Source organism: Pristiophorus japonicus, chromosome 7 (genome assembly GCF_044704955.1).
Source record: "Pristiophorus japonicus isolate sPriJap1 chromosome 7, sPriJap1.hap1, whole genome shotgun sequence".
In the NCBI taxonomy this organism is placed as follows: domain Eukaryota; kingdom Metazoa; phylum Chordata; class Chondrichthyes; family Pristiophoridae; genus Pristiophorus; species Pristiophorus japonicus.
Window position 1 is genome coordinate 2,485,298 of NC_091983.1, and position 16,537 is coordinate 2,501,834.

The window sequence follows — 16,537 nt, forward strand, 5'->3', positions numbered from 1 at the left end:
ATTGAGGTGTTTAAGCTGATTAAAGGAATTGACAGGGGAGATCGAGAGAAACTATTCCCTCTGGTGGGGGAAGTCTAGAAGAAGGGGGTATAACCTGAAAATTAGAGCCAGGCCGTTCAGGGTGATGTCAGGAAGCACTTCTTCACTCCAAGGGTGGAAGAAATCTGGAACTCTCTCCCCTTAAAAGCTGTTGAGGCTGGGGGTCAATTAAAAATGTCGAAACTAAGATTGATGGATTTTTGTTGGGTAAGGATTTTAAGGGTTACAGACGTAAGGCGGGTAGATGGAGTTAAGATTCAGATCAGCCATGATCTGACTGAATGGCCTCCTCCTGTTCCTCTGTTACCATGTTTGCACTGTAACATTTAAAAAAAAAAGAAGCTTCATGTCCAGCACCATCACCAACAGAACCGAATCTGACTGACTGCTACCTGCTCTTCAATAATTACACAGAATAATAAGGATGGGGAGACTATAGACATACAACTTTTAAATTCCCATTTTAAGCAGCATGAAATATATCTTATGCATGTCATTCTCTACTAAAGTTATTAAAATGTTTTTTTTTTTTAAAGATGCTGATAATATTTAAAATAACCACAGTCTCTCTCATTAATGTTACTTCTGTCCCTCTTGGGTCCTATTTCCATGTTATGCTCTTACTCTCTGACACCAGCGTGCTCTGAGAACCCTAGCAGTGCTGTTGGAAGCAGCCACCAGGAGCAACCCATGTTGACTCAGTCTCTGCCCTCCTGGCCCTCCCAACTAGGGAGTGCCTCGACTCCATCTAGTACCTACTTTAATGGCTCAGCTGAAGTCAAACATGCCATGTGGGCAATTGCGCTGGAAGTCTGCATCCTACCATTGAACAGTGTAGCTTGCTGCTATTCAACAGCCTACATCTATGTCCCACAGGAACAAAGCTAGATTTGCACCAGTTGTCTCAAGCGCATCACTATTAACCTCATTTCCCAGCTTACAAATGTATCTATAGGTCAGATCTGGGATTGGGACATAACTTGTTCACAGATAATGATTTACAAGTAAAACACAATTTCACAACCCTATTTTCAGTGGACTCACCATCATGGAAATGTCCTGCGATGTCTTTACTGCGACTAAACAACGTGAATTTTCCTTTGTTCACCGTCACATGTGGAAGTTTGAGAACCTTTAGCAGTTGCACCATCTTTGGCAGATACTAGGCACTCACAGTGAAGACTATTTAAAGCAGTTCTATTTCACAACAGGCTGAAATATTACCCAAACTTTGAAACCACCACAATTGGGAGTTAGCTGTACAGTTCTCAAAACATGCAATCACCAGACTACAGATGAAGCAATTAGGCAATGCTAACACCATTACTGTCAACTGGCTCACTGACCTTCTGCAGTCTGCCATCTCAGACTCCTCGGGAGTGGGGCTTCCGTCTAACTTCTTCCAGCCAATGACGTATTTGTTAACGGCACCTTGCCGGTGGTAGGATCCCGACAGTGAGCCAAGGACTTGTTGTGCACTGCTCTGAGACACTATGTAGACTTTGGAGGCATCAAGTGACCCACTGGTTTTAGAAACACGCGGTGACGGGCTTCCTGAATGATGTGAACCACTAAAGAAAGAGAGGTTTGCGGGAGAGATGGAAAAGAGCTATCACACAGTTAACAAATCCAACTGTCTCCTTCACAGCTCTTATTAATAATTAAAGCAGCTTAATTATTCCTGCCCTCCAGCAATGCTTATAGTCAGCCATGTAAGTAACAGCTGGATCACAGAGCATTTAAAAACATCAGTACAGACACCATTTTTGAACAGAAAATACCACAATTAATGAGCCAGTTTTTAAAAACAATAAACTACGAAAAGGCAAATTTTGGACAGAAATGAGGAATGTCTTCCTGCAAATGGAATTGATAAGTAAAGAAATGCAAAGTTCCTGGAATCACCTGAGAAAGAGCTGGATGCAGCGAGGGAGGGGGGGGGAAGAGATGCAAGTTCAGGTGGATGGACCAGAAGGAGGAGGGCCTTCCTCATCCCTATTTATTGTGCAATAACAATCTGGATATACAACGCAGCTGGTTGATGTATATGCAACGATTTTGATGTGACAATTACAGTTGGAAAACCTATTACGGAGGGCAATGAAACATAGCCCCTCCTACCCAGTGCAATATTATAATTTCAGTCAAAAACCTCACTGTGGGCCCATTTAAAAGTGTGCATTAGCCCTCGTCATTTAACTTGCAACAGAAATTCTTCCTCACTATCAGAATTGCTACAAACTAAACATGAGTGACTCTTTCTTTTTGGATGGGGGAAGTTGAGACGAATATAATGCCATTCCAGGATAATGGAAATGCGGCTGATACCATCTTGGTGTTGAATTGATGTTTGATGGTGTGCAGTTGCCCTAATGCTGACATTTAACATTTGGTGGAGTGACCGCAGCCTTTCCAAGCGACTGCTGTGTGAAATTAAGAGCAAAGTGCGACTGATGACAGAAGACTGCTTCTTGCAGGTACTCAGTAAATGTGTTCAGTAGCAGTGGGGGGTCATCAAATCATTCTTTGCTCGTCAACAAAACAAGGTGATGGTTTCAAAAGAATTGACCAAGTATATTTCCACCTCCCAAGATTCATAGAAATTTCCTGCTAAACTAAATGCAACGAATACTGTATCAACTAAAAGAGTATTCATTCATGTAAACAGTGTCACATAAACTCAGTATTAATTCATGTAGACGGTGCCATAAACTGAATTTATGTAGACAGTATCCCACAAGCTGGAGAATTAAATCCTTTTGGGACAAATAACTGGATTGGTCGGATGGCCGGTAACCAGAGGACACAGATTAAGATAATTCACAAAATAACCAGAGGAGAATTTTTTTATGCAATGTGTTGTGATGTGAATTGCATGGCCTGAAAAGGCAGGTGGAAGCAGATTCAATAGTAGCACTTTCAAAGTGAATTGAATAAATCCTTGAAAAGGAAAAAAAAAAATCAGTAAACAAATACAATTAAAGTAGTTGAGTGCATGTTTCTGGTACAGACAACATTGTACACACTGTATTGTGTGCTTCTCGTCCCATCAAAGGTGCCCATTTGAGTGTTTCTTTTTATAGTGCTAATGATAATTTAACTGTATATAAATACACAAGGTACAGTCAGGTTAGGTCTGTTTCCTGAACCGGGTGGTTGCCACCATTAAACATCACTGTACCTGGAATGTGATGAGATCTCGCTGAGATCACCGGTGCTTCCTTGGGTGGCAAGGCTGGCAGAAATGGCAGCAGCGTAGTTGTGAACGGCGTACGATTTTGCTTGTCCATCATCGGGTACTCCATCATCAGAGTGCTCCACCCACTGCACCATCTGCTCCGCCCTGCTCTGCACTGCTGACCTGTTGCCAGTCAAGTGAACCGTGCCCATCAATGGCGGTGGGATACAGGGAGCCGTGTCGATCCCACTGTCGGTGGAGGCCCCCTTAATGTACGTCAATCCCAGCAATTCCGGATCCATCAAGTCGCCAGAACCGAACTGTTTATCATCACTATTGCTGGACGCATTGCTGGACAGAGTATTACTGCTGGAATGACTGGAGCAATTGTTATCTGTAATCTAGAAATGAGAGGGGAAAGGGATACATAACCCAAGAATAATTATGTCTCTGTGCACTTAAATATTTAATTTCACTATAATTACAGTTTTACCCTATCACGCCCATTGTACCAGTACCAAATCCGAGTCACGTTTCTGTGACAAGATTAATAGCATATTTTAATTTTCCCATTAGCATTCACAGCAAAATATCACAAAACAAAATGAATGGAATTGTTAATGATTAGAACACTATCCTTTGACTCTGGGGCAGTAGGTTATGAAAATATACTGTGGTGTGAGCTCATTATAAAAAGCCCTCATACTGTATTTATAATCATTGGCTTCAAGTCCATCTGTATAAGCTGCACTATAACCTCAGTACCTCTACTTTCTCCAGGTTCAGGTGGTGAACATGTTAATTTACAAAATGATGCCTTAAAGCTGATGTAAATACCAGGGAACGTGCTTAGAGTATTTGGCAATAAGCATGCTTCGATTGCCTTCTCGAACCCAATTTCACAAAAGGTAATCACCAAATGCTGTAATTGCATTAATTGGCACGGTTACCTTTGACACAAAGGGTGTGTGAGATTGAAAGCTTCTCTCCATCAGCACTATTGCTTTCAGTGAACTGGAATGAAAAAATGAAGCCACTTATGGTAATTGCTGCTAATTAAATTGAAAATGATTGGGGGGAAAAAAAGCCCTATGGTGGGGTGAAAAGAAACATCCAATTTGCTCCACATTTATTTTTGTTTCTGAAACAATCAATTTCAAACAATTACCTAAAGCACAGCAATATTTACCTAATTAACGGGAGGACTGCTCTGGTCACAAAGTGATGCAACTTTGGAAAGGATTGAAAGAAAGAGCGGTTTCATGATTTTGCTGCGCCGAGCAGCCAGAGCAACTCTACCCCAAGGCTACTCCATCCAATGCAAACATTGCTGTAACCAAGGGCAAGCACCAAAGGTGGCAGGCACAAGTATCAACTGTGGTACTCAATATCAAATTTAAAAAGATAATCCTTTTCCTGCAATTCACCCGACTAGAGATACCCAATTGTATGGTAGCTTTTGCAAAATCCCAAAGTTAGTTGAAGTCACACAGCTGACCGTTTGGTAAATTGACTAATGTGGATAGGGATAGCAGGGGAGTTGGAGTGGGGCAATACATCTTCAAATGCTATCAACGAAGGCTGCAACCCATCTACACCAATGCCTTTTTTCTTTATAAACTTTTACAGTCGTATATGCAGGGGCAGGTAGATGAAGTCCCGCTCAGTGTACAGTACCGGTAACTGGAGCCGCGCTCAGAACATAAGAACATAAGAAATAGGAGGAGTAGGCCATAAGGCCCCTCGAGCCTGCTTCGCCATTCAATAAGATCATGGCTGATCTGATCATGGACTCAGCTCCACTTCCCCACCTGCCCCCCAAAACCCCTTATCCCCTTATCGTTTAAGACACTGTCTACTTCTGTCTTAAATTTATTCAATATCTCAGCTTCCACAGCTCCGAGGCAGCGAATTCCACAGATTTACAACCCTCAGAAGAAATTTCTCCTCATCGCTGCTTCAAAGGAGAAATTTGGCGTACAGCACAGGTGACTGCAGCCCCGCTCAGTGTACAGCCCAGGTGACTGCAGCCCCGCTCAGTGTACAGCACAGGCGACTGCAGCCCCGCTCAGTGTACAGCACAGGCGACTGCAGCCCCGCTCAGTGCACAGCACAGGTGACTGCAGCCCCGTGCACAGCACAGGTGACTGGAAACTTGCTCTGTGTACAGTACAGGTAACTGGAAACTCGCTCTATGTACAGTACAGGTAACTGGAAACTCACTATGTACAGTACAGGTAACTGGAGCCCAGTGTACAGTACAGGTAACTGGAAACTCACTCTATGTACAGTACAGGTAACTGGAGCCCAGTGTACAGTACAGGTAACTGGCGCTTTGCTTGGTATGTCGAACTCCATGCTGCTTGACACAGCTGTGCAGAGCTACCATCAGCTCTCTGTGCTGCCAACTTCACAGTGCAGGTAAGGGTGTCAAACCAGTTCCTACAATGCAGGAGTAGATTATCAATAAGAAAGGTGGATCTATTTAATCAGTCTATTGCAGAAAATATTACTGTAGCCAAATCGTAACAAGTACAAGGGCTTATTTCTAATCTAAGAGAAAGCTACTTTTTGACCGACTATCTGCATGGCATCACGTTTAATAAGTTGTGTCTGCATACACTCATTCTTTCACAGTCTAACAACTGCATAGAAAGTTAACAGCAGGAATGCAGATCAATGGTCATGTCATTTTAACAGGCTGGACCAGTTTTGGCAAGGGTTTGTACCTCCTCCTCTCTGGTCTAATGGACCACATGACCATCGTGAGCCAAGGACCTTCGTCTCCATCCCACAAGAGGCATGCGGGGTGATGTGCGAAAGCAGCTCGGTAATTGGCTCGCCCTCCTCCCTCACTGATGGGGGAAGCAGGTAATGTGTGCTGTGAAGCACCCAGACCCAGTTTAATCGTATGGGGGGGCGGGGGGGTGGAAACGGGGGCTGGAACTATCGTCATAGGCGGTCCCTCCAACGAGGATGAATTGCTTCCACAAGAGTTCACAGATGTTTCAATGAAGGACCCGATGTTCCAGATTCTGAACTCCAATTGAGGGGGTGGAAGATGCCTGTGCGTGGATTGTTTTAACGTGTGGTGACCATTGCACATCAGCCACCACACGGGCTTGACAGAACTAGGCCTTTATCCAATGGCAAGGGTTAACCAGGACGACTGGAGACCTGCTCTGCTGCACGGACCTAGTGCATGCACATATTGCAGTGTGGGCTGGTCCGTGCTGCCCCGGGCCCTCGGCTCTTCTGGGCCCCGTACCCTCATTCACCGCACCTTCGCCCACGATGTTCCAGGTAAACCATTAGGGAATCAGGACAAACTTTACCAACTGAACCCGCAGAGGAAGACTCACTTAAAAAAAAAAGAACAACTTCTGTTGAATTTGAGTCTTGTTACCGGAACTAGAAACTTAGAGCAAACACAAGAATAGTGATGATGTTTCGGTGATAGATAATGAATCTTACATGTAAAATCTTATTTGGAGATTCTTTGCCGATAGTTTCCCTTTGCAGTCCTTTATAAGAACTCAGCATCTTTGTTGACGGAACATGCCATCTCGCTTCTAGAAGAGAAGAAAACAGTTTTTTTTTTAAATGTGCATTGGCACCCATTTGTAGCCAGTGGTTAAAAGTAAGACACAGGAAACATTACTGGCAAGCTTTCAATTCACATTTTGACCTTTACTGCTTTCAAATTATTTGCTTCATCAAATTCTCAATTTGATCCCACGACTGCCAACAGTCCAGGGGACAGAGACTACCTGCAAGGAAAGTTACCCAGTGTGGAGTTGGCTACTGGCTCCGCTCAAGGATGAAAAACTTCATAGAAGGTCTTTTTGAACAGCCGAGGTTAGTACTTACTGCAGATTGCTGTCCTATAACCGGTGTCTACCCCGAGCGAGCTTTATCTTTCCTTTCCCTCTCTCTCCTTCCCCACCCCCCCACACCTTCCGAACTCTTCTGGTTGTTCAGCACTTCATCAGATTTTCTCTCCCCTTCAAGCTGTTGGGAGATCTGCTCCAAGGGCCAATGCAGCTCCAGCCAGCCAGCTGATCATACAAGGCCAGAATCCCTTGGTAGTAATTTGGGAAGCCTTCCCATCAACAGAGGAAAGTCCTGACCCAGGCAGTTTGCAAATGGATGGGTGTCTTTACTGTGGAGCTGTGATGGATGGTGGGGGTGAGAGGAAAGAGAGACTGATACACCACACAGCACACTGTGTGCATTTACTAGTTCTTTCAATGGTGATGCACTCTCACTATTCCTTGCTCTTCTCTCCATCAACATCATAAGAATATTCAAGATTCACAAACCAATGCAGCCTATGACACTCTCAGGAGCTGATTCCTCATCCTGCACATATCCTCGAAACTGGTTCGGTCTACTTTCATTTCCAGTCGCCTGCCCTCATCAAAGGTCAAGGTTCACGGTTCACCTTTTACTCTTTTGGTCTTGTCCATCACTCTCTGAACCATAGGAACTCTCCACAACTGTCAAACTTTTTGTCAAGCAAAATTGAATTTACTAACTCTCAACTTCCTCTCTGCTGAAATCACTATTCTTGAGAATTCCACTGATCAGCACAAACAGCTTCTCCACCCTTCTTTTCAAAAGTCTGAATCTGTTCGGTGCAACGTGCTGGGGGTTATAAGAATATAAGAACATAAGAAATAGGAGCAGGAGGAGGCCATTTGGCCCCTCGCACCTCTCCGCCATTTAATAAGATCATGGCTGCTCTGATCATGGACTCAGTTCCACTTCCCTGCCCGCTCGCCATAACCCTTTATTCCCTTATCGCTCAAAAATCTGTCTATCTCCGCCTTAAATATATTCAATGACCCAGCCTCCACAGCTCTCTGGGGCAGAGAATTCCACAGATTTACAACCCTCAGAAGAAATTCCTCCTCACCTCAGTTTTAAATGGACGGCCCCTTATTCTGAGACTATGCCCCCTAGTTTTAGTTTCTCCTGAGTGGAAATATCCTCTCTGCATCCACCTTGTCGAGCCCCCTCATTATCTTATGTGTTTCGATAAGCACCTCTCATTCTTCTGAACTCCAAAGAGTATAGACTCAACTAACTCAATCTATCTTCATAAGTCGACCCGCTCATCTCCGGAATCAACCTAATGAATCTTCTTTGAACAGCCTCCAATACAAGTATACCCGTGGGCCATATACAGTAGACACCTCAAATCGCTGGAAAGGTACCACCAATGATGTCTCCACAAGATCCTGCAAATCCACTGGGAGGACAGACTTACAAACGTCAGTGTTCTCGATCAGGCCACTGACCACACTCGACCAGCTCCATTGGGCGGGCCACATTGTTCGCATGCCTGATACAAGACTCCCAAAGCAAGCGCTCTACTCGGAACTCCTTCACGGCAAGCGAGCCCCAGGTGGGCAGAGAAAACGTTTCAAGGACACCCTCAAAGCCTCCCTGAGAAAGTGCACCTGGGAGTCCCTGGCCAAAGACCGCCCTAAGTGGAGGAAGTGCATTCGGGAGGACGCTGAGCACCTAGAGTCTCGTCGCCAGGAGCAAGCAGAAAACAAGCGCAGGCAGCGGAAGGAGCATGCGGCAAACCAGTTCCACTCTCTCTTTCCTCCAATGACCATCTGTCCCACCTGTGACAGAGACTGTAATTCCCGTATTGGACTGTTCAGTCATCTGAGAACTCACTTTTAGAGTGGAAGCAAGTCTTCCTCAATTTCGAGGGACTGCCTATGATGATCCTTCCTTAAATACAGAGACCAAAACTGTAGACTGTAGTCTAGATGTGGCCTCACCAATACACTGTAGCAGGACTTCTCTGCTTTTATACTCCATCCCCCTTGCAATAACGGCTAACATTCCATTTGCATTCCTGATTACTTGCTATACCTGCATACTAACTTTTTGTGTTTCATGCACATGGACCCCTTCTGCCAAAGTGGATAACCTCACATTTTCCATCTATCAAATTTTTGCCCACTCACTTAGCTTGTCTATATCCCGTTCTAGAATTTTTTTGTGTCCTCCTCACAATTTTCTTTCCCACCCATCTTTGTATCAGCAGCAAACTTGTCTACATTACACTCGGTCACTTTCATCCAAGTCCTTAATATAGATTGTAAATAGTTGAGACCCAAGCACTGATCCTTGCGGCACCCTACTAGTTACTGTTTGCCAACCGGGAAAATTATCCATTTATCCCGAGACTCTGTTTTCTGTTAGTTAGCCAATCCTCTATCTATGCTAATATATTACCCTCAACCCCATGAACTTTTATCTTGTGCAGTAACCTTTTATGTGGCATCTTATTGAATGCCTTCTGGAAATCCAGATACACCTCATCCACTGGTTCCCCCATATCCACCCTGCTCGTTACATCCTCAAAGAACTCCAGCAAATTTGTCAAACACGGTTTCCCTTTCATAAAACCATGCTGACTCTGCTTGATTGAATTATGCTTTTCCAAATGTACTGCTACTGCTTCCTTAATAATCGACTCCAATATTTTACCAACATCAGATGTTAGGCTAACTGGTCTATATTTCCTTTCTGTTTGCCTTCTTTTTTAAATAGGGGCGTTACATTTGTGGTTTTCCAATCTGCTGAGACTTGCCCAGAATCCAGGGAATTTTGGTAGATTACAACCAATGCATCCACTATCTCTGCAGCCACTTCTTTTCAGACCCTAGGATGTAAGCCATCAGGTCCAGGGGACTTGTCCGCCTTTAGTCCCATTATTTTACCTAGTACTACTTCATTAGTGATAGTGATTGTATTAAGTTCCTCCCTCCCTATAGCCCCTTGATTATCCACTATTGGGATGTTTTTAGTATCTTCTACCGTGAAGACCGATACAAAATATTTGTTCAATGTCTCTGCCATTTCCTTGTTGCCCATTATTAATTCTCCAGTCTCATCCTCTAGGGGACCAACATTTACTTGAGCCACTCTCTTCCGTTTTATGTACCTGTAGAAACTCTTACTATCTGTTTTTATATTTTGTGCTAGTCTACTTTCAGAATCTATCTTCCCTCTATTATTTTGTTTAGTAATTCTTTGCTGGCTTTTAAAAAGTTTCCCAATCCTCTGGCCTCCCACTAGTCTTGGCCACATTGTATACCCTTGTTTTCAATTTGATACCATCCCTTATTTCCTTAGTTATCCACGGATGGTTATCCCTTCTCTTACAGTCTTTCCTTCTCATTGGGATATATTTTTGTTGCGAGTTATGAAATATCTCCTTAAATGTCTGCCACTGCTCATCAACCGTCCCATTCTTTAATCTATTTTCCCTGTCCACTTTAGCCAACTCTGCCCTCAAACCTTTTGTAGTCTCCTTTATTTAAGTTTAGGACACTGGTTCGAGATCCAACTTCACCCTCCAACTGAATTTGAAATTCAACCATGTTATGCTCTCTCATTCCAAAAAGATCTTTTATTAGGAGATGGTTTATTAATCCTGTCTCATTACACAGTACCAGATCTAAGATAGCCTGCCCCCAGTTGCTTCTGCAACATACTGTTCAAGGTAACTATCCCGGATACACTCTATGAACTCTTCCTCAAGGCTACCCTGGCCAATTTGCTTTGTCCAATCAATGAAGGTTAAAATCGCCCATGGTTATTGCTGTTCCTTTTTTTACAAGTCTCCATTATTTCTTGATTTATACTCACAGCAAGGAAAGCAGGAGAGCCGGTTACTGCAGGCCACTTTTCAACGTCTGCCCAGTGTCTGGCTCAGCATCAGTAAACCAGTACTTTTTGCCAATATGGTCTTGTGCATCTTCCAGACCAGAACTTCAACTACATCTGCCTGTGGCTGAAGGAAACACCCAGCGAGGCCACCGACAGTCAAGCTAGACTTTTTCCATACACGGTAATTGGGTAATCCGCCAACTTAATGTTTAATTACATAACAGCAGCCAAAAAAACAACACTGGCTGCCTTTGTTATATAAAAGTCAAACTAATTAAAAAAAAACCTGGAATATTAAACATTATACACTAGAGAACTGATTGTGTAACTATGAGACGCTAATAATATCTCTAAAAGCGATTAAACAAACTACAACCAAAATTCCCTCCTCCAATTCACCCCAAACTCCCAGTTCTCACAGACCTCTGCTGCTCTTTATCCTCCGACACACTGATTTCAAAAGATTAGCCACGGCAGATCAGCCATGATCTTATTGAATGGCAGAGCAGGCTCGAGGGGCCAAATGGTCTACTCCTGCACCTATTTCTTATTTATTCTCCTTTACAGTTCCGCTTATGTTTTTGCCACCCCATCTCTGTGATGCCCCCTGCTCTTCAGAGTCCAAACTGTACTGGTCCTCCCTCCACTCTGTCGATGGCACAGCTTTTAGCCAACATTGCCCAGTCCTCTGGAATTCTCTTCCTAATCGCCTCTGCTTTGCCGCACCCAAGACCTATCTCTTCTCTCAGTCACCTCCTCTATCCTCTTCTCCTAATTCCTGCTCCACTTCCTCCTTTGGGGATGTGCTTTCAGACATTTTACCACCTTACAGTTGCTTGTGTTTGGGCTGTTGTTGCTCTTGTTGAGTGAATGGGCACGGTTGTGTATTGTCCCAGAGCATTCCTTCAACAATTCAAAATATCTGTGTTTCGTTGATTAGAATCTTGAATCATAGAGCACAGGAGGCGATTAGGCCTATCGTGCATGTGCTAGCACTTTGGAACAGCTATCTAATTAATGCCACTCCCCTGTTCTTTCCCCATAGCCCAGCAAGTTTTTCCACTTCAAGTATTTATCCAAATCCTTTTTTTAAAGTTACTACTAAATCTGCTCTCTCAACCCTTTCAAGCAGTGTATTCCAAATCATAACTCGCTGCGCAAAAAAAAGTTTCCTCATGTCACCTCTGGTTATTTTGCCAATCACCTTAAATTTGTGACCTCTGGTTACCAACCCTTAGACACATAGAAAATAGGTGCAGGAGTAGGCCATTCGGCCCTTCGAGCCTGCACCACCATTCAATATGATCTTGGCTGATCATGCAACTTCAGTACCCCAACTCCTGCTTTCTCTCCATACCTCCTGATCCCTTTAGCTGTAAGGGCCACATCCAACTCCCTTTTGAATATATCCAACGAACTGGCCTCAACAACTTTCTGTGGTAGAGAATTTCACAACTCTGAGTGAAGAAGTTTCTCCTCATCTCGGTCCTATATGGCTTACCCCTTATCCTTAGACAGTGACCCCTGGTTCTGGACTTCCCCATCATTGGTAACATTCTTTCTACATCTAACCTGTCCAATCCCATCAGCCACTGGAAACAGTTTTGTCTTATTTACTCAATCAAAATCTTTCATCATTTTGAACACTACTATCAAACTCTCTGGTCTAAAGAGAACAACCCCCATTTCTCCAGTCCCTTATAGAAACATAGATAGAAACATAGAAAGTAGGTGCAGGAGTAGGCCATTTGGCCCTTCGAGCCTGTACCACCATTCAACAAGATCATCGCTGATCACCCACCCCAGTACCTCCTCCCCACACCCCCTCCCCAACCCCCCCAGCCACAAGGACCACATCCAACTCCCTCCCGAACACATCCAATGAACTGGCATCAACAACTCTCCGCAGCAGGGAACCCCACAGGCCAACAACTCCCCGAGTGAAGAAGTCTCTCCCAAACCCAGCCCCAAACAGCCTGGTACTGGTCTAGTAAATCTCCTGTGCACCTTCAAATGCTTACTACATTTCAGAGTTTCATGTCACCTGCAAACTTTGAAATGATGTCCTGTGTCCCCAAATCCAGGTCATAAGAGAAGTCCTAACATGCCCCCCTGGGGAACACCACTGCACAATTCCCTCCAGTGTGAAAAACAACCGTTCACCACTACTCTCCGCTTTCTGTTCCTTCGCTAATATCGTATCCACGCAGCCATGGGTTTCAATTTTGCTAACTAGTCTAGTGAAGTATTTTATCAATACTATATTGTTTTACTGAATTACAAGGCATCTGGTTATTGCCCTGTTTCGACTGCAAGATCTGACGGACACCCAAACCCTGCCGCCCATTTGTGCAGCTCACTGAAAGTGATGCAATTTACCCAAGAGTTGGACAGATTACATTGCAAAACAAATCCTTACTTGTAATCTTTCATCCTTTCCCCATAGACCATCTTTAGTAAAGGAAGCAATGAGTCCACTTATCAGTGTTAGAAAATGATACACTACTTGTGGCAAGAGTGTTATCCCTATAAGCTAACATTAATGATATTCCTATAAGTTATGAAACGTTAATGACATTTCTATGATATTAAACAGTTTGCAAGATTCTCTTCTAATGGCACAGAAAAGCACTTGCACTAAATACAGAATTTTACCTGTAGATACAGGTTACTAGTGTTACACTGACAATTGTTCTCACTGTATTTACTTCTGACCTGCTTACTGTGTTCACTTTGAAATATGTAGTTTCTAAAAGGAATCCTTTTACCTGCCCTAATTAATATTCTCGACCCTATCAGGGTTGTTTATAACGATCAGGAGTGTTGAGCTCTTCCTGTCTGATGGATGGAGATTATCCACAGGCTCTGATGGCCAACAACCCAGCACTGTTCTCCAATGTACGGGTGTGATGAGCATTGGAGGGGTGGTGATAGAATAGGGCATTGCAGGAAAAGTCGAGAGAGAGCAATTAAACAGCGAGAGATTCTGGTGACGGGGTGGGGGTGGGGGAACCCCAGCGATGACAGGGCTGGGGGGGGGGGGGGGGGAGAGGAACCCCAGCGGTGATGGGGTGGAGGAGGGGGAACCCCAGCAGTGACAGGGCAGGGACGGGACCCTAGCGGTGACAGCAGTGAAATAAAGAGTGAAGAATCGGAAAAGTAGCATCATGGGTAATGCAGAGGAAAGAGAGGCCGAGACTGAGGAATAAAACTTAAGTATTGAGTTATTTATTTAGGCTTTACTATTTAATATACAGTAGATTAAGGGGCTACTAAACTTTAACAAAAATATACAAGAGACAAAGATTTTAAAAACCCGTCAGTTTTAAGCAAATACATGTAATAGATGTAATAGGCTCAATATACCGAGCTGAAAACTAGAACAGAAACCAAATTAAATCTATCTGATAATCATAATTTAGTATGAAAGTTGAATCAGCACCAGGAATAAATATAGCTCCGGCAGTGTGCCCGGACTGCAGAATGTGGGAATGTGAGAGACTGTCCTGGATGAGCACACTGTGGGAAATGTCAATGCCAAGTCACTCCGGCTCAGAGTCGCTGAACTGGAGCACGAATTAGGGACACTACGATAAATAAGGGAAGGGGCAAAATACCTGGATTGTCGCACCACGTAAAGAGATACAAGTACAGGAAGAGGAGTGTGCGACTCAACGGTCAGCAGGGTAACAGGAACCTGGCGGAGGCAAGGGAGGAGGAACTGCAGCAAGTGGTTCTTCCCAACAGGTACAATGTACTTGCTACCAATGAAGATAACCAAGTACCACGGATCACCAGGCAGACTGGACTGGTCGTAGTTATGGGACATTTGAAATGAGGCAAGAGATAGTATTAAGCTAAAACAAAAAGCTTACGGAAAACAACTGGACTGGGAGAGCTATAAAAAAATGGGAATCCAAAGGAAGCGATGCAAAGCTTGGGTAAAAAGAAAAACTTATAGGAGATATCAAAGCTAACAGCGAAACTTCTATAAATATATTGAGAAAGAGTGGGAAGGGGGAAATGTGATCCCATTAAAGACAGATGCAGATGATACTATAAATGGATAATAAGGAAATGGCAGAAATTGCATTAATACTTTGTATTGGTTTTTACAGTACAGGAAGAGGGACAAGGGAATCTAAATAAATGAAGGGGAGCAACTTATTCGATTGAATACAGGTTAATGGCAAAAATAATGGGACTTTAAACCAATCTCCAGGTCAGAATATCCCGTGGGTATGAACCGAAACTGGGGGAGGGTGGGGCAGGGGAGGTGGAGTTGCAGATGTAGCCATAACTTGCCAAAGTTCTCTAGATTCAGAAATTGTGCCTTTGGATTTGAAAATTGCAAATGCCACTCCAATTGTTTCAACTGTAAACGTGCCTTCACTTACGTTCAAACAGGCCTCATGTTGTAAATGTGGCCACAGGCAACTACGTTCTAACAAATTCAGTTCCAGTTGGATCTTTCAGTAGGGCTATTGATTACTTTGCATTTATAATTTGGTGTTCAAAGCTGAATTCAATCTAATTAAACAATTACAGCTTGGATTTTATAAAAACAGTCACCTTGACAGGGAAGTAAACATTCTTCTCAAATTCAAATATTCTGACATTTAAAACAAATGATCTGAAAAGTTAAACCGTATCATCAGTATAAGCTGTGAAATTGATTAATGGTGCGTTTCAATTATTACTACTTGTCCATTAAAAAAAAACTCTGTTCATTTCAATATTTTTGCATTTTTCTGATACATTAGAATGTTTCCCTCTTAGCCCATAGCTATGGTCTATTCAAGACTGGATCTTCCCATTAATAGGAACACAGGATCACAGGTGGAATGTGTTTCCATCTGCTTGCTCACGTAACAGTAAGACGCAAACTTGCACTCAGTTTCCCAACTGGTGCGTCCTTGTCTGAGACATCTAGTCCAAGGCAGATGTCGGCAGGCAGGACTCCCCAGGCTACCCTTACGCATTTTTGAACTACCAATAAATCAAGATCAGTTGGGGAATAGAGCACATAATCAGAATGTAAAAGGTAGAAGAGAAAATCCATTTTAAATAGTGTACTAAGGGACTGAGTGAATAAGAAAGGCTTGTATTTATGTAGCCTTCAATTCGCTACCCTTCAAATAACTTCTGGATTTCTCTCGCCTGCTCTCTGAACTTGGACAATAGTTCGTCGATGCTCCACGCCAACTCCATCCTATCGATGTCAATTTTTTCCCACCACGGGACCTACAACTTCCACCCTGGACTCCCTACTATTGTCACCAAACTATTCCCTGTTACTGCCAGGAAATATGCATCCCTATAATTGCCACATAACCAGACCTCTGTAACTTGAGTTTTTTCCTGTCCAATTGTGTGCGCATTCTGGCTGCCGCTCCAGACCCCAGCCATTCACTTCTATTCCCACTTCTCCCCCTATCCCTTCCTGACTGTTCTCCCCTGTCATCATGCCTCCTTTCACCTCTCCTCTCTTGGATACTCTGCCCTCCCAAATCCCTACCCCGACCCCAACCCTTCATTACTCTTTCACCTTCCTACTCTCCTGCCGCTGTCCCAGGCTTGACCCCCTCCCAGCCAAGCCTACAACTTCCATCCACATCCCCC

General features: G+C 43.7%; 1 protein-coding gene across 4 annotated transcripts in view; it reads right to left on the reverse strand.

Annotated features, from left to right (window-relative positions):
- The window catches only part of sipa1l2 (signal induced proliferation associated 1 like 2), a 541,912-nt gene that overhangs the window by 78,138 nt on the left and 447,237 nt on the right, over window positions 1–16,537 (reverse strand). For all 4 annotated transcript variants that reach the window (XM_070884682.1, XM_070884684.1, XM_070884683.1 and 1 more), the window contains exons 13-15: window positions 6,692–6,789; window positions 3,221–3,618; window positions 1,386–1,610 (exon numbers count right to left, since the gene is read on the reverse strand). In XM_070884682.1, coding sequence (XP_070740783.1) covers window positions 1,386–1,610; window positions 3,221–3,618; window positions 6,692–6,789 — 721 coding nt within the window. The remainder of the gene's footprint in view (window positions 1–1,385; window positions 1,611–3,220; window positions 3,619–6,691; window positions 6,790–16,537) is intronic.